A 26,138-nucleotide genomic window follows, 5' to 3' on the forward strand; every position below is an offset into this window, starting at 1 on the left:
TACAAATGAACCACAGCCCCACTTTATTTCTGATTTAAGATTGAGCAGACAGAAGGTTAAAAAAAATCTCTGCAGAAAAGGAAAGTGGGCAAACAGTATAGCCAGGCAAATCAGACAATCTAGACATACCTTTCCATGTAAGCAAACCAGGAAGCTCAGAGCTCACAGAGGAAGGCAGAACTTGGGGTATTTGAGAGAGTATTCATGAGGAAGGAGACAGGACCACAAGATGAATGTATGTCCGTGAGCACATCTAGGGTAGAAAGGACACTGAGGGGAAGAAGACCCCTTCCTCATGCTGTCTCTGTTCCAACCCCTAGTGGAGAGGGAGAGGAATGTCTCTCTAGAATCTCAGGCAACTCATGACACTTGCAGTAAGAATAGGGTGGGGATGAAGGCAGAAACACTTTGGACTTGGGAAGTCACGGTAGAGGAGACAGGGAGAGCCAGTTACTGGAGGAGCTTGACATAATTTGCAGGAAAGAGTCCAAAGTGGCCATGGCAACGTCCCCGCCACCAGCCCTCATCCACCATCTCAATGTCAGTGATGATGTCATCAGGATCAAAGGAAATCTCGTCACTTCCCTCTGGGGAGGAAATGGATGGGATGTTAGCATGGTCAGACCATAATCCTTTCATTCCTGTCCCCACTTTAAACTTCAGGGAAAGAAGGGTGCTATTCTTCTGGATGCTAATCCTGGGTCCTCCCCTGACCCTCAGAATCCATCTCCCTCTCTTGTAGTAAGGGCCTCCAGGCACCAGACCCCTCAGACCACTCCAAACCTACCTCCTTGGTAATCATACAGGGCTATTGCTGAGATCCCTGCTCCAGCCCCAGCTGGGTAGCCAGATGATTCTGCATGAAGAGAAATATAAACATGGTCTCACCAACATGGAGAAGGAAAACAGGTCCTTCTGGGTAGTGGGGGAATTTCTCTTCCTTTTGCCCTCCCCTGGACTGGACCCAATGCAGGAGCTGCTTCTCCCACCCCCCACCCCCCACTCACCAGCCATAGTGGAGGCAAAAGAAGGATTCTCAGGTTCGAGTACATCCTCATAGTCCCCGTCTGGTTCACCATCCTGCTCACATCTGTCCATGTCTCCAATATCCTCATAGTCATTCTCAGTCTCAGGCTCAGTCTCAGGCTCAGGCTCAGACTTGGGCTGAGGCTCAGGCTCAGGCTCAGGCTCAGGCTCAGGCTCTACTTCATACACTGGCTCTTTCTCCAGCTGCAGGCCTTCCAGAGTCCTGGGAGGCAGGGCTGGGGGCTCCTCATCCTGAGAAGGGATGGTGTGGATCAGAACAACTTCCACCCATGGGTGGGGTACTAAGACTCCACCCATCACCATCCTACCAATTCTACCCTCGTCCTCACCTCTACCTAATAGACTCTCCTAGGGAACACAGGCTTTCATCCATCTTTATTCTTTGACTTCCTCCCATACCTACCCACTCAAAACATCTACCAGGAGGTGATAGGAGGGGAATGTAGAAGGTGTGAAGAGAAGGAAATGGAAAGCAAGTCTGATTCCTCAAATGACCAGGAAAAGATTGAAGCAAAACACATTGTTGAGAATACCACGGCTAGGATGACTAACTCTCCTGATCTTCCCAGGACTAGGTAGCCCCCAGAATGCAAGGTTTTCAATGCTAAGACCAGGACAGTACCAGACAAACCAGGGTGGTTGGTCACTTCATATGGCCCACCTTTCCTCCCATGAGGAGATGGGGAAGGGGTAGAGGATCTTTGGGGCTCTACTCACCTCTGGGGGATTCTGCCTCAGGGGCAGGGTAGGTACTGGGTGTTCCCTACTGGTTCTCACAGGCCCAGGCTCTGATGGTGGACAGCTCCCTGCTGGAGGCCAGGCCTGTGAAGAATGAAGCATCTCTCTTATAGGTATGTAAACCTCTGTCTTCTCTCTTACACTTCCCTTCCTGTCTCTGCCAATCCAAATCAATCATCCTTCTAGATGGGCTCCAACCTGAAGTGATAGCTCCTTCTTGTTCCTGTAGCAATGACTGGCTGCATGGCCAAATATGCAAATCTTGGTCTATATAAATCTTGATTTTTTTTTCCCCCTCTAACATTTTGGTATATATGAGGCCCAATCACTCAGCCTGAAATCTTCCCGAAGATGGAGACAGGAGTTATCAACTTTACCTAACACCAGGGAGGCCTGTGCCTTATTTTCTACCAATGATTTGGACTCCTTACATTATTTGGGCAAGGAATCTTGGATGTGAACCCCAGAAGACCAAGCACTCACCTCTGAAGAGATTTTCTTGGGCAATGGGGCTGGCACCTCTGGCTCTCCCACAGTGTCTACTGGCTGCTTAGCCTCATGGCTCATCTTTACCAGGGCCTTTCTCTCCTGTTGCTGCCTGGCTATCTGCTGTGCCTTTTCTTCTTCCTCCCGCTTCCTCTTCTCCTCAGCCATGGACTCGAATTTTGCCTTCAACCCACGAGCACCACTAGAAGCTGCAGACACAGGCAAGAAGAATTAGGATTGTCTTGGATCAGGTATGGTGGGGATGGCACTTGAAGGAAGAGAAGGAATTGGTTACATATCCAGGCAGAGAGCAGATGGAGAGGGAACTCATGGGAGGGAAGGTAAGAGGTACTGATGGAGGAACAAGTGGGTTTTAGGAAGAGAATATAGCCCTGAAGCCTAGATTTCCATATAGCCGAGCCATGCAATCTCACACTTTTGTCCTTTCTAAATTATAAGCTTTGTTTTCCTAACCAGCATCCTTCCCTATCCACATTCCTTAAACCTGTATGCCCTCTGGCCACCACCCACCCTCTCCTTCCCAGTCCCAAATTCTTATCCTTCTTATTCTTCCCAAATGTCTCCCCAACCCTCCCTTCCTATGTTCTCTGCTCACAGTTCCTTCCTAATGTCACTCTATCTCTCTACCCACTTAATCCAGTTTTTCTAGGAGAGAGAATTTGGGAATATACAGGCAGGATCAAGTCTACCTCGGCTAGTTTAAGTAGTTAAAGGCATGGAGAGGGTAGTCTAGGCATAAGAAAGAATGAGAAGGAAGAGGTGGTTGAGGAAAATAGAGAAAAGGAATTGTTAAGACTCACCAGCCTCTATGGGTGTCGTCTTTTTATAAGCTGTAGTTGGAGCCTCCATTTCATTGAAGCCAACAGCACTCTGTAGAGAGAACAGTATGCAGGGAGGGAGGAGAAGGGAATGGTGATAACCCAAAGTCAGTATTGGGTATTGGGGCCACTATAGGAGGTATCCCTAACCATTTGGTGCTTAATAGTTAAACAGGATATTCCTATATTGTTTTGTGGTAGAGAGAGGGGTAAAGAATTTCTAAACTGGTGGGCTCAGCTCCCCTTTTTGAAAGCTCAGAGAACCTAGAACCTCACACCTCTAAGTCCAGTTGCCTAGAATGCAGCAGGGCCCAGCCAATGCATGAAGAGGAACTGGTGTGCATGGAATAGAAATAGATTATAGATTGAATTAAGCAATGTCTAGCAATCAATGACATTTCAAACATCACCTTTCCCTGAAGTTTATCTGTGTTTCTGTCTCTTTCTCTGACTCCCCCCATTCTCTTTATTTGAAGCTCAGGCTCTGGAAGACTTGCTCATTAAATGCTGAAAGCAGTCAATGGGGAGTGTAGGACAACAGCTCAGGACACTTAGCTTCTCTTATCTCAATGCATTTCAAGTGCAGTTTAGGGACCTTTTCTCAAGACACTGGTGTTCTGGTGCTTTACCTTATCCACTCGGTCCTTCTGGATTCCATACTGACCACCAAAGCCCTTGGCATAATCTGCAGGACAGAAAGGTCTGAGAGTCATAAGAGGAGTTAAAATGCTAGGAATGTATAGGTAGGGGAGTCATGGAAGAAAGACCAGACAACAGGAATATGAAAAACAGAGATGGATGAGGAAGAGTGAGAATCAGAGGGTAGAGAAAAGCCTGGATGGAAAGAGAAAGAAAAGGATAGGGAGAAAAACAGTTAAAAGAAAATGGATTGGAGATAGATATGAAGAGGGAAAGATAAAAGAGAGAAGTGACAGAAAAGGAAGTAATATAGGGAGGAAATGGGAAAAAAATAAGGAGGTTCCTCCACCCATCCCCTATATGTCCCAGGGAGGAGAGAGACCTCTCTGTCTTTGTGAGGCACAGGGGCCTGTGAGACTCAAAGCCAAATCACTCACTTGTCATCACCCAGCCTGTTTATCTTTCTCTTGCTCAGTGACCCCTTCTCTTTGGCTTCTTCTGTCCTGCTCCTAATCTTGCTTCTTTCCTCTCTGTCCTCTTGGTTTCTCCCCATCCACCCCACATACATACACTTACCCTTTACACCACCACTGCACATCTGCACCTTTGTACTCTGGGTCCTCTGTGTCAGCTTCCAGCAAGGAAGGAAGGAGGGCTCTAGGCTACTGTGTGACCTCCCTCCTCTCCAATCCCAACTCACCTCTCTGGGACTCATGTTTCTCTGTCTCTCCCTTGTAGTCATATCCCAGAGCTGCTTTATCCCGTTTATCCTTCTCTATCCCATAACGGCCTCCAAAGCCATGAGAGTAATCTGTGGTGGAAGAAGTAGTCATGAGAGCCCACTCAGCCCAAAGGAAGGTACTGTGGAAGAGCAAAGTCAGGTTAAGTGGGTGCAGGGGGGATAGGGGCCTGGGAAGAAAGATGGGCCAGCATCTAAGTGAATTAAAGACAGTGTCCTAGGCCATCTTTTGGAAGCTGTAATTCAACATTGTTCACTCCTTTCCTCTTCGCCTTTACTTCTGTCTCAAGATGAGAAGAGCATTTCAATCTTCTCCCTTCTTCAAGGAAGGGGAAAGAATAGAGAATGTAAAGAGACACTTTCAGGCAAAAAAAGGCAAATACATATGAAATGTAGCCTGTTCTTACTCCTATATAAACACTTAGCAATATCTGCTAAAATACAACAATCGTCTTTTTTTTTTTTAATAGTGAAGCTCAAATGAAAAAAAAAAAAAAAAATCATGGCTCCAGAAACAAAGAGATGAATCAAAGCAGTAGATATGAGAGTAATTATGAGTGGACTGAGAAAACCCAAGGATGTTTTAAGCCCCGAATTTAGTGTCTAGAGATTAGGATCTAGGGTCAGTGGTTCTTATACAAGAACAGGGGACTGGGGAGCAAGAAATGACACTCTACCTGCTTCTGTAAAAGCGTTCTAGAAAAATTCTACTTATTTTTCCAGGGAAATGGTGAAGGGGGTTGTCATTTGTTCAGCACTTGATAGTGGGAAATTTTACCTATGGGACTTGGAAACTCCAGGCTTACCCTGAATGTGTAGAATGCAAATTTCCAGTTATACACTACTTATATTACACAGGAATTCTAAGAGGAGAAATTAACTTCATGCTGGTCTAGAAAAATATATACCACCGAAAGAAAAAGCATTGGAAAGATGGCAGGAATATGCGACAGAGTAGACCTCAATAGAAAATGCATTATAAGAGATAAGAGAGCTATAATACAATAACAAGAGAACAAATCATCATTTATGAGGAATATGTATGTTGGTATAACCAATTAACATAATCCAGCTTTATATGTAAGCAAAAACTGACAGAAACAGAAAGAAATAGACAAATCTGTGATCCTAGGTGAAAATATTAACACTCCTGTCACATTAATTGATAGAATATTTAGACAAAAAGAATCTAAAATTATAGAAGGTGCAACATTATCATCTAACAAGACCTAGTTGACATTTACAGAACATTATATCCCCAAACTGCATAATATACTATTTTTATGCACATAGAAAATTCACCAAGATAGACTATATGCTTGCTTATACAATAAGTTGCAATACATTAAAAAGGTTGAAATATTAGACATCATATTCTCTTAACACAATAGGGTTAAATTAGAAAATTCTCTAATACCTAGAAAATAAATAACACACTTATAAATAACCCATGGGTCAAAGAAAAAATCAAAAGAGAAATTAGAACACACATTTTTAGCTTAATAAAAATTAAAACACACATGTGGTTTACATGTGGAATGCAGCAAAAGTTTGTTTAGAGGGAAGTATATAACTTTAAGTACCCATACATGTTACTATACTTTGTCCAAACCCATAGAAAGTACAATACCAATAGCAATCCCTAAGATAAACTATGGATGGACTTTGGGTGATTTTTGATGTGTCAATGTAGGTTCATCCTTGGCAAAAAATGTACCACTGTGGTGAGTGATGTTAATAATGGAGGAGGCTACACGTATGGGGGTGATGAGGGAGGAGTGTATGGGAAATCTCTGTGTCTTCCTCTCAATTTTGTTGTAAGTCTAAAACTTCTCTAAAAATATAAAGTCTAGGGGCACCTGGGTGGCTCAACCAGTTAAGCATTGGACTCTGGATTTCAGCTCAGGTCCTGATCTCACAGTTCGTGGGTTGAAGCCCCATGTCAGGCTCTGCACTCACTGCGTCAGAGCCTGCCTTGGATCCTCTGTCTCCCTCTCTCTGGCCCTCTCCTGCTCGTGCACTCTCTTTTTCTCTCTCTCAAAAATAAATAAACATTTAAAAAGTTAAAAATAAATGAATAAAAATACAAAGCCTATGATGGGATACCATCTCACACCTGTCAGAATGGCTAAAATTAACAACATAGGAAACAACAGGTATTGGCAAGGATGGAGAGAAAAGTGAACCCTCTTGCACTATTGTTGGGAATCTAGACTGGTATAGCCACTCTGGAAAACAGTATGTATCTTGCTCAAAAAGTAAAAATAAACCTACCCTCTGACCCAGCAATTGCACTATGAGGTATTTACCCAAAGGATACAGAAATACAGATTCAATGGGAACACATGCCCCCAGATGTTTATAGCAGCATTATCAACAATAGCCAAATTATGGAAAGAGCCCAAATGTCCATCAACTAATGAATGGACAAAGCAGATGTGGTATACACACACACACACACACACACACACACACACACACACACACACACTGGAATATTACTCAGCCATCAAAAGGAATGAAATCTTGCCATTTGCAACAATGTAGATGGAGCTAGAGAGAGTATTATGCTAAGTGAAATAGGTCAGTCAGAAAAAGATAAATACCATTTGATTTCACTCATATGTGGAATTTAAGAAACAAAACAGATGAACATAGGGGAAGGAAAAAAAAGAGGAAGGAAAATCATAAGAGACTCTTAACTATGGAGAGCAAACTGAGGGTCTCTGGAGGGGTGTTGGTGGCAGGATGGGTTGAATGGGTGATAGTTATTAAGTAGGGCACTTGTGATGAGTACTGTTATATGTAAGTGATGAATCACTAAATTCTACTCCTGAAACCATTATTACACTCTATGTCAACCAACTCAAATTTAAATAAAAACTTGAAACAATAAATAAATAAGTAAATAAATAAAAATATAAAGGCTTTAAAGAAAGAGAGAGAGAGAGAGAGAGAGGAGAGATACATTAAAAAGAGAAGGAAAAGTTCCAGTATGCATCTAATATGGGTTCCAGAAGAAAGAATAAAGGAGAGGAGAGGCACTATCCAAAGGAAACCAACCTGAGAATTTTCTATAATTGAAGTTATTTCTCAGGTTGAAGAGGAACAATAGTCTCATGCAGGAAAGAGAAATAAGTCCAACATTTAGATATATCCTAATGATATTTCAGAATATCAGAGACAAAAAGAAAACCTTTCAGGGCACCTAGGTGGTTCAGTCGGTTAAACATCTGACTTTGGCCCAGGTCACGGTCTTGCAGTCCACGGGTTCAAGCCCTGCATTGGGCTCTGTGCTGACAGCTCAGAGCCTGGAGCCTGCTTCAGATTCTGTGTCTCCTTCTCTCTCTGCCTCTCCACTGCTCACACTCTGTCTCTATCTCTCAAGAATAAATAAACATTAAAAATTTTAAAAAAAGGAAAACCTCTCACAGAAAAAAATAAAGTAGAGACACAAAGGAATGATGGTTAGCGTACACAAGAGAGATGCCAAGGAGGATGAAATAATACCTTCAAAGTGATGAAGGAAAAGTAACAATGAGAAATGGAGCAAAATATATTTTTCAGACAAAACCTGGGAGTTCTTTCATAGGCTCTCACTGAAAGAATTATCAAAGGATATACTTTAGTAAGAAGGAAATAAAAGCAATGAGGAAACAGCGAAATATAATAAACAGGAATGGGCTAGGAAGTTGGTAAATATGTTGGACAATTTAAATAAGCATTCACTAGGGGCACTTGGGTGGCTCAGTCGGTTAAGTGTCCGACTTTGGCTCAGGTCATGATCTCGCAATTTGTGAGTTTGAGCCCCGCATCAGGCTCAGTACTGAGAGCTCGAACCTGGAGCCTGCTTTGGATTCTGTGTCTCCCTCTCTCTGTGTCCCTCTCCACTCACACTCTTGTTTCTCTCTCTCAAAAGTAAATAAACATTAAAAAATTAAAAAATAAATAAAAAATAAATAAGCATTCACTAAATAATAATAGTGATTCATTTTTGTGGGGTTTAAAAACACATGGAATCCTTACACTGGGCAACAATTGGCCAGTTGGTACAAAGAATGTAGGATGTAGAAGGAATGCAATTAAATTATTCTACATTTTCTTTGTTACTCAGAATGAGATAGTGATTAATTTTAAACTTAAGTAAAAAATGAGAGTTAAAACTTAGGGATACCTTCCTAAAATAAAGGAATAGAATACCTTATTTTCAATCCAGATGGAAAAGGGGACTAAACAATCTCATAGGAAGAGATAAAGAAGAAAGAAGCAAGTACATGCTTGGATTTAAAAATAAATACAATAGTGGGGAACTGGGTCATGGAACTAAAGGGAGTTGATGACAGCTATTGGGAGGTGAAGTCTGAGCTGAATAGGTCAATTGGGTTGCAAAGGTTGAAGCACAGGGTCCTTGCCTTTCTGAGATGCATGCTTCTCCACTTCTCCTTTGTAATCAAAGCCAACTGCCGACTACAGAGAAAAGGAGAGAGGATTGATTAGAACTGGAGCTGACAGTTTTCCCTCTCCCTCACATACCTCCCCCCTAGCTCAGGCCAGAGGTTAGTTTATAGGAGCTTAGGGCTGAGAATGAGGGTTTGACCAAGAAACAGATGACACCCTGACCTGACAGGCTGGTGGAGCAGCAGTGTGCTACAGAGCAATGAACATGAGCGTTATGGGCTCATCAGCTCTTGATTCAACCCCCAACCCCACTTGCCCTGTTTTTAGTTGTTTAACTTTGTGCATGTCCTTTGACATTAGTGAGCCTCAGTCTCCTCAAATATGAAATGAAACTAAGTAAACCTCCTTACTAACCTCAAGTATGAAATGGAGAAATGATCCCTCTTTATTTGGGACAGTGTAAGTAATAAGTGGGTCAAGGTATGTAAAGTGTTTGCATTGTGTCACTCAGTAAATTAGTGCTTTTCTTCCTAACTCTCACGATACTAAAATGAGATAATAGTTAGGAATGCGCCTTGTAAACTATAAAGCACTACGCACATGTAAGAGATATTATCCTATTCCTAATTGATGGTACTGTGCCTCTCTTCTCTTTCCCTAAATGGCAGCTGAAACCCAGAGATGTGTTTTGATGGGATGAGAGGCAACTAGGAGAACCTGCATCTTTGCTGCTCTAGGACTGGATATGTTGGCCAATACCTAACATCACTCATAGCTACATCCCCATCTGGCTCAGTACCTATAGGTCTTCTAGGCAAGACTAGATTTTGCATCTCAAGAGCCATTACTATGTATTGTTTCTTGGTTTACATGACATACTGACTATTTAGGTAATTCAATTTGTGACCCAGGAGGCAGAAGATGAAACAAAGAACAAGGAGTGATCAGGAAAAGACAAGATAGAAGGGAAATTCCATCCTACTGTGCTTTTTCTTTTTAAAACTACCTTTTTTTTTTTTTTTTTTTTCCCACAAAGGAGTCTTTAAAACCTCTGGGCTTCAGGGTTTTGTGCTACATCATGTGAAAAGTAACCTTTACCTTCTAAAAACATTATAACCCTAACTAGCTGTTTTACTTGATTGTTTGCTCCTGTGGTCATAATACTTAAGCTGACTCCCACATTCTCCTGAAAGGCATAATGATAAGGTTTCGATGCTTGAACAAAAGAGGAGCTTTGGAATTTCCCTTGCCTTTCTTCATGGCAATGAAGAAATCAATGGTTTGACTTCCTTATCAATGTTTGATTCCTTATCAAAACAGAGTTTCAGAATCTTTGTATCATTTATATTAACACTATTGAGCTCAGCATGTGGCCTCCAAAAGTGGCACAAAGGAACTTGCCGAAGAAGATTATGGGAGCTATCCTCATGATGGACCCTCCTGAGGCCACTGCCGTCTTTCCATAGGAGAAGCATAGACCCACATTCAACAGTGAGTGCTGGTAAATCCCACAGGATTTGAGCTGGGTGGCACAGGGAGATACTTACCTTGTCTGCCCTGTCCTTCTCAACTCCATATTTGCCTCCAAAGCCTCTGGCAGCATCAGTCTGAGAAGAGTGCTTCTCCACCTCAGCAACATATTCATGGCCCACGGCACTCTAAGAAAATCAGATGGAAAGAGTGAAAGACAAAAATGACTGTAAAAATTAAAATGATACAGACGTGGTTTGGGATTTAAGAATACCAGAAATTCCATTCTGGGTCTGTCTCATAGCCTCCACCAGTGTATCATGTAAGGAGTATATGACTGGAGAGAGCAAGGTTGCTTTTTCTAGAGGCTCACACATCCTGAGTCTTCTTTAATACCATTAGGAACCCATCACTTATGACACTCCTGTAGGATGGGCTGGAACCATCAGGATAGATTCGAGGTAGGCAGAACAGTGGTTAAGCCAGAAACAAAAAGAAAGGTAAAAACAAGGGATTTATGGGTCAAAATAGAATTAAGTAGTTAATAAAGAGAGATCAAAGGGGACTAACTTTATACCATAGCCAAGATTGCATATTTCATTAAAACAGCCAAGTGCTTCTGTTCTGGATTATAGTTTCTGTGTGACCATCACATTTCAGAAGTGCCAACTGAGCCCTGATATTTAACACTGACTGACTCTGCACCAAAGGGGGTTGGTAGACAATACTGTAAGTAGTCCAAGAGGGCATATAAATTTTCTATGCCCCTTCACTTTTTATTCCAACTATTGTTTTATTTTCTATTTGGTTTTAAAAGGTTTATCTCTTCTAATATTTAGATATGGCTATTTTAATAATCTGGGAACTGACTAGTACTTCAAACCAAATAATGCAGAGTCCCAAATAAGAAGAAATTAGAAAGCCTTTCCTTTCTCCTGTGTTTCGAATCTCATGCTAGGACAAACATCAATATAGAGATTGATGTGAAGCATTGCCGTATATGAGCTCCTAGGAACTCATTTTACAGTATTTTTAGGTCTGTGTAGGTCAACTTTGCTTGTGAATTTAAGAATGCATGAATGCTTATCTATTTTAGTTTTTTCCTAGGAATTTTGTGAATACAATGCCTACATTGCACTTTACATAATGACAAAACAAAACACTTCTTGAGGGTGCACTAAAGGCTTTTCATTGAATTATTTTTTCCTCCTTAGAAATAAAATCTTTTTTGTTGTTGTTGTTACGGGAATATATCTCTATCTTTGAGATTAGAAAAGTCAATGGAAACTATGATTTAAAACACAAGCATTTTTGGGGTGCCTGGGTGGCTCAGTCGGTTAAGTGTTCGACTTCGGCTCAGGTCATGATCTCACGGTCCGTGAGTTCAAGCCCCGCGTCGGGCTCTGTGCTGACAGCTCAGAGCCTGGAGCCTGCTTCAGATTCTGTGTCTCCCTCTCTCTCTGACCCTCCCCCATTCATGCTCTGTCTCTCTCTGTCTCAAAAATAAATAAACATTAAAAAAAAATTTTTTTAATTAAAAAAAAATAAATAAGACACAAGCATTTTTAACCATACTTTAGTGGTAGCTAATGGATAAAGGAAAATATTTGTATTTGATGGAATCTAACGAATAAATTCACATCAATATTTTTCCCATGCACATATCATATAAGGTATAATATATATATATACACAAAGAACACTAAATACACAGTAAAGAAAATAATAAGAAGTTGCAATATCAACATTCTATACAAACATTTGAAAACAGTAAATGATTTTAAGACATATTCTTCCCTTCTCTAATTGTGACCCTGTCTCCTCAATCTAGGAGTTACCCAGCATGGCTGGGTCTACCACAGGCTAGCCCTTTTAAATTCTTGGACCACATTTTCTACCATCTATATTTATGTGTTGAAATCAGGAAAAAAATGATACAAATAGTATGTGGACATTCTATTTTAAAGCCCAAATTAATGCTGTACTTTGAATAAGTTTTAAACTACAATAGCAACAAATGAATCAATTTTTTATCTTTAAGCAAACATCTTTCTTTCAACTCACCTTGTCCATTCGGTCTCTCTCCACCCCAAACCGACCTCCATACCCATGGGATGCTCTGGGCCCTGAGTCCATCTCCTTCTTCTTGAGAATATCATGCTCCTCTGACACTTTGTTCCTCAGCTGGTGGATACTGGAAGTAACCACATGACAGAGACTCATCTAGCACAAGTCAATGAACTCTCCCTCCCAGAAAAATGGAAGTCTTGAGATGTGTTCTTTATTTTTAGCAATAACCTGAGCTCCCAAAGTATATCAATGCTGGGTCTGGGAGTAAGAGATTAGTGTGGCCTATATACCATAGTCTGATTTAAACTCTCCACAAGCCAATAATATTTCCTCTAGTCTGTTAATTTGTCCACTAAATAAACTTCTGATACTTGTCCCGTTTTTCATGTTCTTAAATATTAGAGGACAGTGATACCAATTATATTCTAGTAACTGGGAAGTTATTTTCCTTCTGAATGGGTCTGCTTTCTAGCATTAGATACTCTCTCCCCAGAAGTACAAAAATATTTATATACCCCTTTATTCCCACATTCTAGTCCTGAGAACCTACCTCAAGGAAATAATTTTAAATATGGCAAGTCTTAATATTTAACGATATTCACTGAAACACTGAAGATAATAGCAAGAACTAAGAAACAATTTATAGGGCTAATACTTGGAGAACAGTTAAGTAAATTGCAATATTACCTTTCAATGCCATACTAGGAAGTCATTAACGACAGTTAGGAAAGATGTAGCTTTGGGAGATTTATCTATACGTTAAGTATTTGGTGTATATTTTGGTAAAAAATGAATGCCCTTCGTCTCCACCCCCAAATCTGAAATTCCTTACACTAAAATCTAATAAAACAAACAATAAGCAGAATCACACCTATAAATACAGAGAACAAACTGATGGTTGCCAGAGGGGATGGGAAAAATGGAAGAAGGAGAGTAGAAGATGCAGGGTTCCAGTTATAGAATAAATATGTCACAGAAGTAATAGTCAAAGCACAAGGAATGTAGTCAATGATATTATAATAGCGATGTAACTGGACAGATGGTAGCTATACTTGTGGTAAACACATCATAATGTATAAACTTGTCAAATCACTAAGTTATCCACCTGAAATGAATGTAACATTATGTATCAACTACACTGAAATGAAAAAAAAAGCTAATAAAAACTAACAAAATTCAGTCTTATCACTAATTGTTGTAACACCTGAAGACCCAAATAAACTTGATTTGGGACACCTCTGTCACTAAGAGAATGTAACACCAAAAGGAAGCCTTCTCCTTCTTACTTCACTTTCATCTTCACTATGAGGGTAGAGAGCACCTCTGCAGATCTGTCTGCTCTGAGGATATGAAGTGACAGGTCAGCACTAGCACCAATAAGGGACAATCAGTATGTATACTTGGTCACATAGAGGCACTTCTGGGGATTCTTAGAAACATTTGGACAAGAGAACCCTAAATTAAAAAATTTCACTTCCTGCAGCAAGAAAAAGAGGTTTAGGGAATTGAGACAGTGATGTTACTGGGACTTCACCAGCTTAGGAAAACCAGATACACTGGTTACAGGTTAGAATGGCCATCCCACAGCAGAAATTCTCTTCTTTCATGGAAGAATAGATCCATCTGGTGGCCTTCTAGTATAAGCCCACCAAAAGCCTTTTTTTAAAGCCCTCTCGGCTTTAGTCATAGTTAATTTTAGAAAGCTGGCTTTGAACCAGATGAAATTAAGCTAAGAGCTGGAAGGACCATCTGTTCCGTGCCTGCTCTAAACCCTCTGGCAGCAGTGGAGGCAGAGATCCTGTGTTGCTAGTTCATTAACACTGACACTTTAGAAATGTCTGTGTCAAAAAAGCTACTGGTTCCAAGAACATGTAAATAACTGTTATTTCCCAACCAAAATATTCAGATGAAGAATGACAAAAATGATGCCAAACATTACTTTCAAATGAGCAAAATGTGCGAAGTTTTAATGAGTCTAATGATTGCCACGTGGGTCATAACTATATCATTGTTAAAACAAGTTTTTAAAGGGGATTTGAAAATGAAATTCAGGAATTTCCACCTAATGGATGATAGCAAAGCTAATCAGAGGATGATGCCAATAGATAATACAATTTAAATAAAAATGTTGGGGCCAAAAAAGACCAACTTCTTATCAAATTCTTTAGAATATAGCTGAAGCCACTCTAAATAGGCCTTAATCATATTAGTACCTCACTCAATAAGTATTAATTAAACTTTTGAGTATAAGGCACTTTTAGGCTGTGAGGATACAAAGATTATTAATGTATATGGAGATAGTGGTCAGGTGGGAGAGATAGAAAAAGTTACAATCCAATGTGCTAAGCAGCATATCTAAGAAACGTTTGACACATTAAGTCTCAGATACCTATTTTAAGTTTTAAAATACCTTGGAATTTGATAAAGCGATGCAGTTTATGGGAACCAAGTGTTTTGTTTTTGTTACAATAATAAAAGCACAGAGATGAGTCACACAGATAAGATTTTATCCAGAGATGATATGATCACAGATGCAGAAAATCTAAAGAATCTACAGAATACACTACTGGAACTATTAAGTACATTTGGTAAGTTCACAGGATAAAAGGGCATGATCAAAATCAATTTCATTTCTACACACAGGCATAACTCATTTTAGGGGCATGCCACTTTATTGCACTTTTGCAGATATTGTGTTTTTAACAAATTGAAGATTTGTGGCAACACTATATTGAGCAAGTCCATTGGCACCATTTTTCCTACACCATTTGCTCACTTCATGTATCTGTCACATTTTGGTACTTTGCACAATATTTCAAAGTTTTTCAACATTATTATATTGATTATGGTGATCTGTGATCAGTGCTGCTTGACGTTACTATTATAATGGTTTGGGGGCATCATGAACTTGAATGGATGGGAAGTTGCTTCTTATGGATGAGCAAAGAAAGTGGTTTCTTGAGATGTCATAAATGTTGCATGTATTCTGACTGCTCCCCCAACCAGCCATTTCCCCATCTCTCTTTCTTGCCTTAGGCCTCCTTATTCCCTGAGACACAGCAATTTTGAAATCAGGCCAATTAATAACTCTGCAATGGCATCTAAGTGTTCAAGTGAAAGAAGAGTCACACATCTCTCCTTTAAATCAAAAGCTTCAAAATCATTTCAAAAGAAATCATTAAGCTTAATGATGAAGGCATTTCAAAAGCCAAGACAGGCCAAAAGGTAGGTCTCTTATGCCACACAGTCAGCCAAGTTGTGAATGCAAAGGAAAAGTTCTTTTTTAAAATTTTCTTATGTATATAACTGACTGTCAAATTGGCTTACATACAATACCCAGTGCTCATGCCAACAAGTGCCCTACTCAATGTCCATCACTCATTTTCCCTCTCCCCTTCCTGCCCCCCCATCCACCCTTAGTTTGTTCTCTGTATTTAATAATCTCTTGTGGTTTGCCTCCCCCTCTCTCTGTTTGTATCTATTTTTCCCCCTTCCATTCCCCCATGGTCTGTTCAGTTTCTCAAGATCCACATGAGTGAAAACATATGATAACTGTCCTTCTCTGACTGACTTATTTCACTCAGCATAATACATTCCAGTTGCAAAGGAAAAGTTCTTAAAATAAATTAAAAGTGCTACTCCAGTGAACATATGAATGATAAGAAAGCAAAACAGACTTATTGCTGATATGGAGAATGTTCTAGTGGTCTGGATAGAAGATCAAACCAACCACAACATTCCCTTAAGTCAAAGCCTAATCTAGTGCAAGGCCCTAACTTTCTTCAGTTCCATGAGGGATGAAAGAGGTGAGGAAGCTGCAGAAGAAAAGCTGGAAGCTAGCAGTGGTTGGTTCTTGAGGTTTAAGGAAAGACGCCATCTTCATAACATAACAGTTCAAGGTGAAACAACAGGTGCTGATGTAGAAGCTGTAGAAAGTTATCCAGAAGATCTACCTAAGATAATTAATGAAGGTGGCTACACTAAACAAAAGATTTTCAATGTAGACAAAACAGCCTTCTACTGAAAGATGCCATCTAGAACTTTCATAGCTAAAGAGGAGAAGTCAATGCCTGGCTTCAAAGCTTCAATGGACAGGCTGATTCTCTTGTTAGGGGCTAAGGAAGCTGGTGATTTTAAGCTGAAGCCAATGCTCATTTACCATTCTGAGAATCCCAGGGCCCTTTAAGAATCACACTAAATCTACTCTACTGATGCTCTATAAATGAACAACAAAGACTGGATGACAGCACATCTGTTTACAACATGGTTTACTGAATACTTTAAGTCCACTGCTGAGACCTACTAAGAAAAGAGATGCCTTTCAAAATATTATTGCTCATTGACAATGCGCCTGGCCCCCCCAAGAACTCTGATGGAGATGGACCACATGGTTAGTGTCATTTTCAAAACCTGCTAACACAACATCCATTCTGCTGCCCATGGGTCAAGGAATAATTTCATTTTTCAAGTCTTGTGACAGTATTTAAGAAATCTATCCTTTAAGACTATAGATGCCATAGATAATGATTCCTCTGATGGATCTGGGCAAAGTAAATTGAAAACCTTCTGGAAAGGATTCACCATTAGAAGTGGCATTAAGAACATTCAATAATTCACAAGGAGAGATCAAAATATCAATGTTAACAGGAGTTTGAGGAAGTTGATTTCAACCCTCATGAATGACTTTGAGGATTCAAGAGTCCTGTGGAGGAGGTAACTGCAGTTGTGGTGGAAACAGCAAGAGAACTAGAATCAGAAGTAGAGCCTGAAGATGTGACTGAATTGCTGCAATCTTAAGATACAACTTGAATGCATGGGAAGTTGCTTCTTATGGATGAGCAAAGAAAGTGATTTCTTGAGATGGAAACTACTCCTGGTGTAGATGCTGTGAAGACTGTCAAAATGACAACAAAGGACTTAGAATATGACATAAATTTACATGATAAAGCAGCAGCCGGGTTTTAGAGGATTGACTCCAATTTTGAAAGAAGCTCTACTGTGGGTAAAATGCTATCAAACAGTGTCACATGCTACAGAAAAATCATTCATGAAAGGAAAAGTCAATCAATTAGCAAACTTCCAATTTTGATACAGAAAATTTTTCCATAGAAATTGCCACAGTCACCCCAAATTTAGCAACCATCAGTCAGAAGCCATCAGAAGCCATCAACATGGAGGTAAGACCCTCCACCAGCAAAAAGATATGACTCACTGAATGTTCAGATGATGCTTACTATCTTTTAGCAAAGTATTTTTATTTTAAAAAAAAAATTTTTTTTTTGAGAGAGAGAGAGAAAGAATGAGTGGGGAAGGGGCAGAGAGAGAGAGGGAGAGAAAGAATCCCAATCCATGCTGACGCAGGGCTCAAACCCACAAACTGTGAGGTCATGACGTGAGCCAAAACCAAGGCCACTGAGGCACCCCACAAAGTACTTTTAAATTAAGGTATGTACATTATTTCTTTAGACATAATGCTACTGCACACATAATAGACCACAATATAATGTGAACATAACTTTTATATGCACTGAGAAATAAAAAAACTCATTTTACTTGCTTTATTCTGATATTTGCTTTATTGTGAGGGCCAGACACCAAACCTGCAATATTGCTGAGTATGACTATACTAGCCATGGACATTTGAAAATTAAAAGTTAAAAATAAATACTATTTATTATCCCATGAAATCACATGAACTATTTTAGCATCAATTTAATAGTAAAATATGTCCAAGACCTGAACATCAAAAAATATTACTGAAAAAATTGAAGAAGAAATAAATAAGTCCATGTTCATGGATAGGAAAATTCAAGATCATTAAGATACCAGTTTTCCTGTTTCCGATTCTGTGTCTCCCTCTCTCTCTGCCCCTCCCCCGTTCATGCTCTGTCTCTCTCTGTCCCAAAAATAAATAAACGTTGAAAAAAAAAATTAAAAAAAAAAAGATACCAGTTTTCTCTAAAATGATCTATAGATTCAATGCAATTTCAACCAAAATATGATCAGATATTTTTGTAGGAATTGACTCATTTATTCTAAAATATATGTAGGAATATAAAGTCCTGGGATAGTAAAAAGGTTTTTTTTTTTTTATTTTATTTTATTTAAAAAAATTTTTTTGTTAACGTTTTATTTATTTTTGAGACAGGGAGAGATAGAGCATGAACAGGGGAGGGTCAGAGAGAGGGAGACACAGAATCCGAAACAGGCTCCAGGCTCTGAGCTGTCAGCACAGAGCCCGACACGGGGCTCAAACTCACAGACCGTGAGATCATGACCTGAGCCGAAGTCGGCCACCTAACCGACTGAGCCACCCAGGCGCCCCTTAAATTTTATTTTAGAGAGAGAGCACAAGTTGGGGAGAGGGGGAGAGAGAGAAAGAGAGAGAGTGAGAGAGAGAGGGAGAGAGAATCTTAAGCAGGCTCCATGCTCAGCCCAGAGCCCAACACGGGGCTCAATCCCACCACCCTGGGATCATGATCTGAGCTGAAACCAAGAGTCATACATTCAACTGACTAAGCCACACAGGTACCACTTGAACAGACACTTTAAATGAAGACATATAAATATACATGAATAACACATAACAAGGTGCTCAATAAAATTAAGCATCAAAGAAATTCAAATTAAAATGACCACATACCCACAAGAGTGATAAAAATTAAAAATACTAACAATACCAAGTGTAGAGAAGCATGTGGAGCAATTGAAATCCATACATTTTTGGTAGGAATAAAAAATGGTAAATTCCTTTCAGTTTGGTAATTTCTTAAAAAAATAAATGCATACTTATTATATGACTCAGCAGTTTTATTTCAAGATATTTCCCAAGAGAGATAAAAACACATGTCAACAAAAAGATTTGGACCCAAATGTTCATACAGCTTTATTTTTAATAGTTCCAAATTGCCAACAACCCAGATATCCATCAGCAGGGTAATGGATCAACCAAACTAAGATATACCCATATAATGGGAAACCACTGGACAGTAAAAAGGAACAAAAGACTGATACACAAAGACCATAGTTAGATCTCAAATAATTATACTGAGTGAAAGAAGACAGACACAAAAGAATATATTTTGTATTACTGCATTTACATAAAATTTTAGAATAGGCATAACTAACGTATAGTGACAGGAAGCAGCTCAGTGTTTACATCCAGCCAGGGGTGGACATGGGATATATGGACTGTAAAGAGGCACATGAGCATGAGAGGGCAAGAGTGGCAAAAAGAAGATGGAAAAAAGGGCCAGAGACCTTGAAAATCAGGCAGCTACTAGGAAACACTAGGTTGCTTGCAGCTGCCTGGCCCAGGCTTCTCTATACAATAGATGAGGGACAGACATTATCCTTTGAGCTATTCACTGAATTACCAAGTCACTCCCCAAACTAAGTATATTTTAGGTAGACTTAAAAAAGAAAGATTATGGTGTGGGGGAAGGTAGTGAGATTAGTGAGAACCACAATCACTTCCTTTTCCTGCTCTGAGTGATCTCAACTCTGCAGCTACTGTTCTCCTCTCCAACTTCCCCCTCCTTTCCAAAGCCCTTAGTGATTCTCATCTGACCTTAAAGATTGGCTTAGCCCATGTTAGCCAGAGAGAATCCCAGAATATTAGAGACTTAATAATGGAAGGTCCTCTAGAGGTCTTTTCGATCCCAGTGGGAAAACTGAGAATCAGAGAGGAAAAGTGACCTGTTCATGGTCACCTGGCTAGTTACTAGCAGAGATGGGACTTTTACATCTTGGTAGCTTGGGTGAATGGGAAGGAAGTGGGTTTTTGTGTAAATATCTCTACCATGTATGCTATCCTTAAAAGATCCAGTTAGGTTAATAAGGTAACATTCAAGGTCACTACATTTTATAATTCCAAGGGTCAACAGAGTAATGGATATACTGAGTTGTACAACACAACAGTCCTAGTAAATGGCACTTAGGAAGAAGAAAGACTCTAATTTTTTTACATGTTTATGTTAGGTTTTTAGGAAGAAAGAATATAATTGAAACTAATCTATATTGGGGCACCTCAGTGGCTCAGTGGGTCAAGCATCAGACTTTGGCTCAGGTCATGAGCTCGCGGTTTGTGAGTCTGAGCCCTGCTTTTGGCTTTGCGCTGACAGCTCAGAGCCTGGAGCCTGCTTCGGATTCTGTGTCTCCCTCTCTCTCTGCCTCTCCCCTACTCACGCTTTGTCTCTGTCTGTCTCTCAATAATAAATAAACGTTAAAGAAAATAAGAAATAAATAAAAATAAACTATATTAACAAGAAAAAGAAATATTGGGGTGCCTGGGTGGCTCAGTTGGTTGAACATCTGACTTCTGGCTCAGGCTTTTGCTCAGGGTATGTGAGTTTGAGCCCCACATTGGGCTCGCTGCTATCAGGGCAGAGCTCAGTTTGGATCCTGTCTCCTCTCTCTGCCTCTCCCTAGCTCATGCTCTCTATCTCAAAAATAAATAAACATTTTTTAAAAACGAAGAGAAATATTATTGAGCTGCTAAGAGGTGCTAAATACTGCACTAGAATGTTGATACATGTTAGCCCCTTGAATTTTAACCATACTCTGCAGGGTAGCCATTATTATTCCCCTTTGACAAACAAATAAACTGAGATTCCGAGAGGTTATATGTCTAAATTCACATTACTTGTAGCTGCAGAGCTGTTAGTCGAACCTAACAAATTCAAGCTCTTTCTATAAGATCATGGCAAAGATTTAGCAGTCTTCCTTAAAATATTCTGCTCCTACTATGCATGAGACAAGCTGGTTGGGAAAGGTATTAGAATATTGGTATCTTCATCTTCAGAGTTCTCGGGATACTAGGGCTGAGTAGCCTTTACTCAGAAAAGGAAAAGGATCTTTTTTTTTTTTTTTTTTGATCTATGAGATTGGAAAGGAGCATCAAGAAACTTCCTGAATGAACCTGTTCCATTTTTTTCATCTTTCCAACTGCTTCCAGAATTGGTTGGTTTGTTTAAGAACAATATTCATTACAGTTTCTTGAGATAAATCATTATGTCTTATCAAACAACAATGCATATTACTGAATATTATCAAATTATATAAACACATGCTAAGTTTCCTAGTGTGTTGTTTATACAATGTGGTCATCCGCTGACACTTTTTAAATCTAGGGGAAAAGAGGTAAAAACACTATTGTTAAATTCTGGGGATTTTGTATGGGGGAGTTAAAATGGAGTTTTAAATTGTATTAATTTTGCCAATTTATTTGTAATTGTTAATTTTTGCTTTAAAAAAATTTTTAAATATTTTATTTTAGAGAGAGAGTGAGTGGGTGAGAGGGGCAGAGAGATAATCTTAAGCAGGCTCCATGCTCGTCATGGAGCCAAATGTGGGGCTTGATCCCATGACCCTGGGATCATGACCTGAGCCAAAATCAAGAGGCAGATGCTCAACCAACTGAGCCATCCAGGCATCCCAATTTTTGCTTTTTTATTTTTGCTCTTGTTATGCAGTTTATTGTGTCTACCCTGCTACTAATATTTGACATCCAAAGTAGACAGCCCTGTTTAAATGATCCTGAATAATCTATGGAAGAGAAGAGGGAATCTTTCAATATGAATATACAATATATCCCACAGAAACCCTTAGATATGTCTGTAACATCCTTCTCTCTTACAGTATCAGACTGTTTCGTTGTTTTGCTCTTATTTCTGATAAAACGTTCGGTTATCATCTTTAAGACCCTTAAACACTATTACTAAGATAATTTTAATCAATAGGTTTTCTAACTGTCACATTTCTTCATATTACCATTCATGGTTTCCAGCTTCTGTCAAGTAGCCAAATACAAATTTTTATTTTAAAAATCATCCAGGCCAGGTATGAGACCTGATATTGTCCTCTTCTTACAATATCTATTCTGAGTTATTTACCTTGATCTTCCACTGAATCCTTCTTGGTCTATCTGAAGTCACCTACATTCTAGACACACATTTCTATTTCTATGAATAGATAGATAATAGAGAGATGTTGGAGAGATAAAGTGATACAACCTCAACCAGTATTTGAGCCACCTCATCTCTGAATCCCTTATAATAGACCCGCTTGGGGAAATAGCATAGCTGTTAGAAATGAGAGAGAGAATATAGGTTAGGGGGATAAGTGGAGAGACATGAAACAGAAACCCACAATGATACACATAGGGACATACAGGGATAGATTCAAGAAAAAACAAATGCAAAGACATGTAGACATTAACTACCTTCTCTCCTTCCTTCCTTCCTTCTTCCCTCACCCTCCCCTGAGTGTCCAAGTTCTCCTCAGGCTCTTCCCACACCCTTTTTCTTCTCCCCAATCCTTTTGGCACCTACTTGATATGTTCTGCACGTCCAGAGCCTTCAATGGTCTTGGCTCCCCACCGTTGCTCCTTTTCAGAGATGTCATTCTACAAAAGACATCATCAGCAATAAGTGATGGCAAGAGATGTGCCACTTTGAGAGAGGCTATGTAGCTGACACACATGCCCTCCAGGTCCCCTGAAATTGTTGCTTCCTTCAGTCACGATCTTTACATTTTCCTCACCCTGCCCCCCCATGTTAAAATTAAGGTGGGTTCTGAAACCTCCCTTTCTGCTATGCATCCCCCACACTTTCTCCGTTAGGTCTTCTACAACTTCTGAATCTCCACAAATTATACAGGCCTAGCTTATATCCTGCTCACAGGTCAATGGAGACCCAGGTTAACCTGCACCTCAGCTTCTGCCTAGCTTGTCATAGCCCGTCAATCACAATGTCAAACTTCTCTACACCTGTCCCCTTCCATCCTCAACATCAGCTATCATGCACACCCCCACTCATGACAGCCAACTGTCCTACCAGTCAGTTCTGCCATGAGTGCTATTTCAGTCCCAGATTGTCCTTTCTAAGCCCCCTAAAAGGTAAGTAATAACAGAGTAGCTCAGGTGCCTCTCCCTTGTCCCCTCACCTCCACCTTTTATTGATTTTTCCAAGCAAAGTTATTTCCAAACTCACCACAAAATCAGGGTCTGTGTCCCAATCATCACCCTGGGTCTCCACAGAAACAGATACATCATGCCCTACTACAGACTTCCACATCTGAGGATGACAAAATGGGAATTAGGGAGAGAAAATCAAGAAGAGGGAAAACAAGAATGCTGAAGTCAATGTTATAGCAGTCCAGTGGTTTTGCTATTCTTTCTTAGAACAAAATGGAAGCTGAGGCAAAGCAGATGGAAGTTTTAAGAAAACACTTTTGCTCAGTTAGAGGAGCAGGGGGGAGGATTTATTCACGACAAATTAACACGGTCTAGGCCTACTGAGTCTGGAGAGAGGCCATCATGGGTGTGAGTAATGTTAAATAATCTGAGTGTCAAAACTGCTGGGAACATTCATTTGTGTTGCAAGGCTAGCAGGGTAGTGGCTTAAAGTGGCAATCAATGAGGAGTACTAGGGTACCCTTCAAATTAAAGCACCATGCCTCTCAGTTTCTACATATGACTCCTGTTACAGCTGTTGAAAGGTGCATTGGTCCAGCCCCTAATAAAGTGAACACCTACACTTTCTTCTCTACCACCTGCATAATTCTACTGAGAAAATTCCAACCCCAGTGCAAGTCATTATCCCATGTTCATTCTAAGAGCAGCTACTGAATAGGTGCATGAGGTCAGTAGGGCAGTCAGCTGAAATTCCTGCCCTGAACAACACATAAGGAAGTATTATTTACTGGGAATGAATCATCTATTCTTTAATTTTTAAGAACAGTTCAATTATATTTCTAAAGAAGATAACTGGTTCAAACAGCATATAATAAATCCCTTATTTTGAACACTGAGAGTTATTAGATTTTTTTTATTAAGTAAGTAATAAAGAAATTGTTAGAGAACACCAGGATGAAGGGGAGCCAAATTGTTATTCTGTGGCATCCCCAGTGTTTCCATTGGCTCTGCCAGTTTATGCATGAGGAGCAGCAAGTTGCTCTGTATGTGTGGGATCCTGGATCTCTGTATGTCCATTGACAAATGCTTATCTGCTCTGGGGGGACACTGACACTTCTTGACCCTGCTACTACTTGCTAACTAGCAACTCTCCTGTCCATCCTTCCTTGGACTCCTCATCCCACTGGTGTATTTCCCTATACTCTTCACTGTCTCTTAAATGAGACCTCTTAAAACTGCTCCTAGGACTCTACAATGTCTCCACACAGTCTCTCAGACTCTCCGATTTTCCTTTCCTCTTGGAAGCTCCATCTTTCTCCATGCTATTTGATAGCCTCCTTGGAAACTAGCCCGAGGATTTGGGGGAAAGGGTGGTTAAAGAGATGCAAGGAGGACACTGGAGAAGTAGTGACTGAGTCAGCTGCACTGTGAGATGAGTCCCTGCCCAGAACAGCTCTGCCTTTCCTTATGGGGTAACAATTATGGATTGAAGAGATAAGGCCTATGGTCCTGGCTCCTGGGCTGCTTTTTGACAAAACGACTTCATACAGAAAACTGGAAAGGAGAAGTTTCTGAAATATTCATGATCAAAAAGGAAGCAATGAGGACTGACGGTCCTCTCCTCTTTCCTGCTGTTCCTCTGGGGCCTCAGCCTAACTCACCCAAAAGCCTCCCATCTTCATGTATTTTTTAAACAAAGGGAAGTTTCTGACGCAGAGACTATTAGTGTCCTTAAGCTGCTGGCAGAAATAGAAAAGCCAAGAGGGGCTATTAGAGGTAGGGGACTGGGGAGTAACTTGGTGAGGAATGGTGCCCAGGATTGCAGGCACAATTAAGGGCCTCATCATGAAGCTGCCTGACAGCATCAGTAAAGTACATGGACCTCAGTCAGAAGATCACCCCAGCTCTGTTACTAAGCCCCTGTGGGAACAGGGGTAAGGGAATCAACATGGAATATGTTCTTATTATTTGTCAGGTACCAGAGTAGGTAATTAAAAATATTAATTGGGTAAATCACTGAACATCTTTGATACTCCGTTTTCCCCAGGGGAAAATAAATGAAGAGGTTAATGTAGCTAATTCATCAAGTCCCCTTCATTTCAGACATTCTGGGATTCTGGGATCCTACAATCACAGAAACTAGCCCTAGTCGAACCATTGTTTGGCCTCCATCCGCACTGGTGTAAGTAGCAACTACTTCCTGCTGTGTCACAGTGTCTCCTATGTGAGTTTTGTCTCTTTGCAAGACCATATGCTCTCTAAGGACAGAGGCTTTGTCTTCATCTCCTATGGTCCTCCTCTTGCCTCAGGGCCTAGGAGCAACAGGCCTTAGGAGAAGGTTGTAGACTGTCAGCAGAAACTAAGAGTCCTGGGTGGCTGCTGCATCATGTGCCCTGGGCTCCAGACCCCCATTTCAGTTTCCATCCCCATATGCTCATTAGTCACAATCACTCACCCCCAGGCCTCTGGCCATAAAAGTCTAAGAGCCTATGAGAAAGGACTTTATCTCTCATGGAGGACTAAGAGCCACGTAGGTTCCTCTTAATTCAGCTCTTGCCCTGTGCTCCCCAACTTTCCCACTGCTCAGAGTACCCACCTCCAGTAGCCAAGTGTCTGCTCTAAGCTCCCAGCTCTTCACGTCCACTGGGCTCCCCTCTCTACTGCCACTTCAGAGCAAGAAACTCTGAGCTGCTGCTTCAGTTCCGTATTCAGAGGTTTTCTGTCATTTCCTGACACCCTGTCCTCACAGCTACTTCCTGAAGTTTAAGTCAGTTCCTTCTGCTTAGGCACTTTAAAA

At 40.4% G+C, this 26,138-nt stretch overlaps 1 protein-coding gene across 1 annotated transcript; it reads right to left on the reverse strand.

The window, feature by feature from the left end:
- On the reverse strand, positions 1–26,079 carry HCLS1 (hematopoietic cell-specific Lyn substrate 1). Its single transcript, XM_045502206.1, has 14 exons — positions 25,938–26,079; positions 23,418–23,501; positions 22,758–22,831; positions 12,421–12,550; positions 10,434–10,544; positions 8,901–8,955; positions 4,450–4,560; positions 3,740–3,795; positions 3,093–3,162; positions 2,269–2,480; positions 1,765–1,869; positions 1,008–1,278; positions 788–856; positions 1–587 (listed from the first exon to the last, which is right to left on the reverse strand). Exons 2-14 carry the CDS (start codon positions 23,499–23,501, stop codon positions 451–453), a joined length of 1,485 nt encoding a protein of 494 aa, XP_045358162.1. The 5' UTR covers positions 25,938–26,079; the 3' UTR covers positions 1–450.
- Between the last annotated feature and the right edge of the window lie 59 nt (positions 26,080–26,138).

This window comes from Leopardus geoffroyi, chromosome C2, assembly GCF_018350155.1.
Source record: "Leopardus geoffroyi isolate Oge1 chromosome C2, O.geoffroyi_Oge1_pat1.0, whole genome shotgun sequence".
Lineage (NCBI taxonomy): Eukaryota > Metazoa > Chordata > Mammalia > Carnivora > Felidae > Leopardus > Leopardus geoffroyi.

What these genes read in the sequence shown, in the direction of transcription:
- HCLS1 (XM_045502206.1), bottom strand. Translation starts at nt 23,501, where the DNA reads ATGTGGAAGTCTGTAGTAGGGCATGATGTATCTGTTTCTGTGGAGACC. An exon ending in GGACGTGCAGAACATATCAA is followed by an intron (nt 12,551 to 22,757) that starts GTAGGTGCCAAA and finishes GGTTACTTCCAG; the next exon opens with TATCCACCAGCTGAGGAACA. An exon ending in GACGACACCCATAGAGGCTG is followed by an intron (nt 2,481 to 3,092) that starts GTGAGTCTTAAC and finishes CTGTGTCTGCAG; the next exon opens with CTTCTAGTGGTGCTCGTGGG.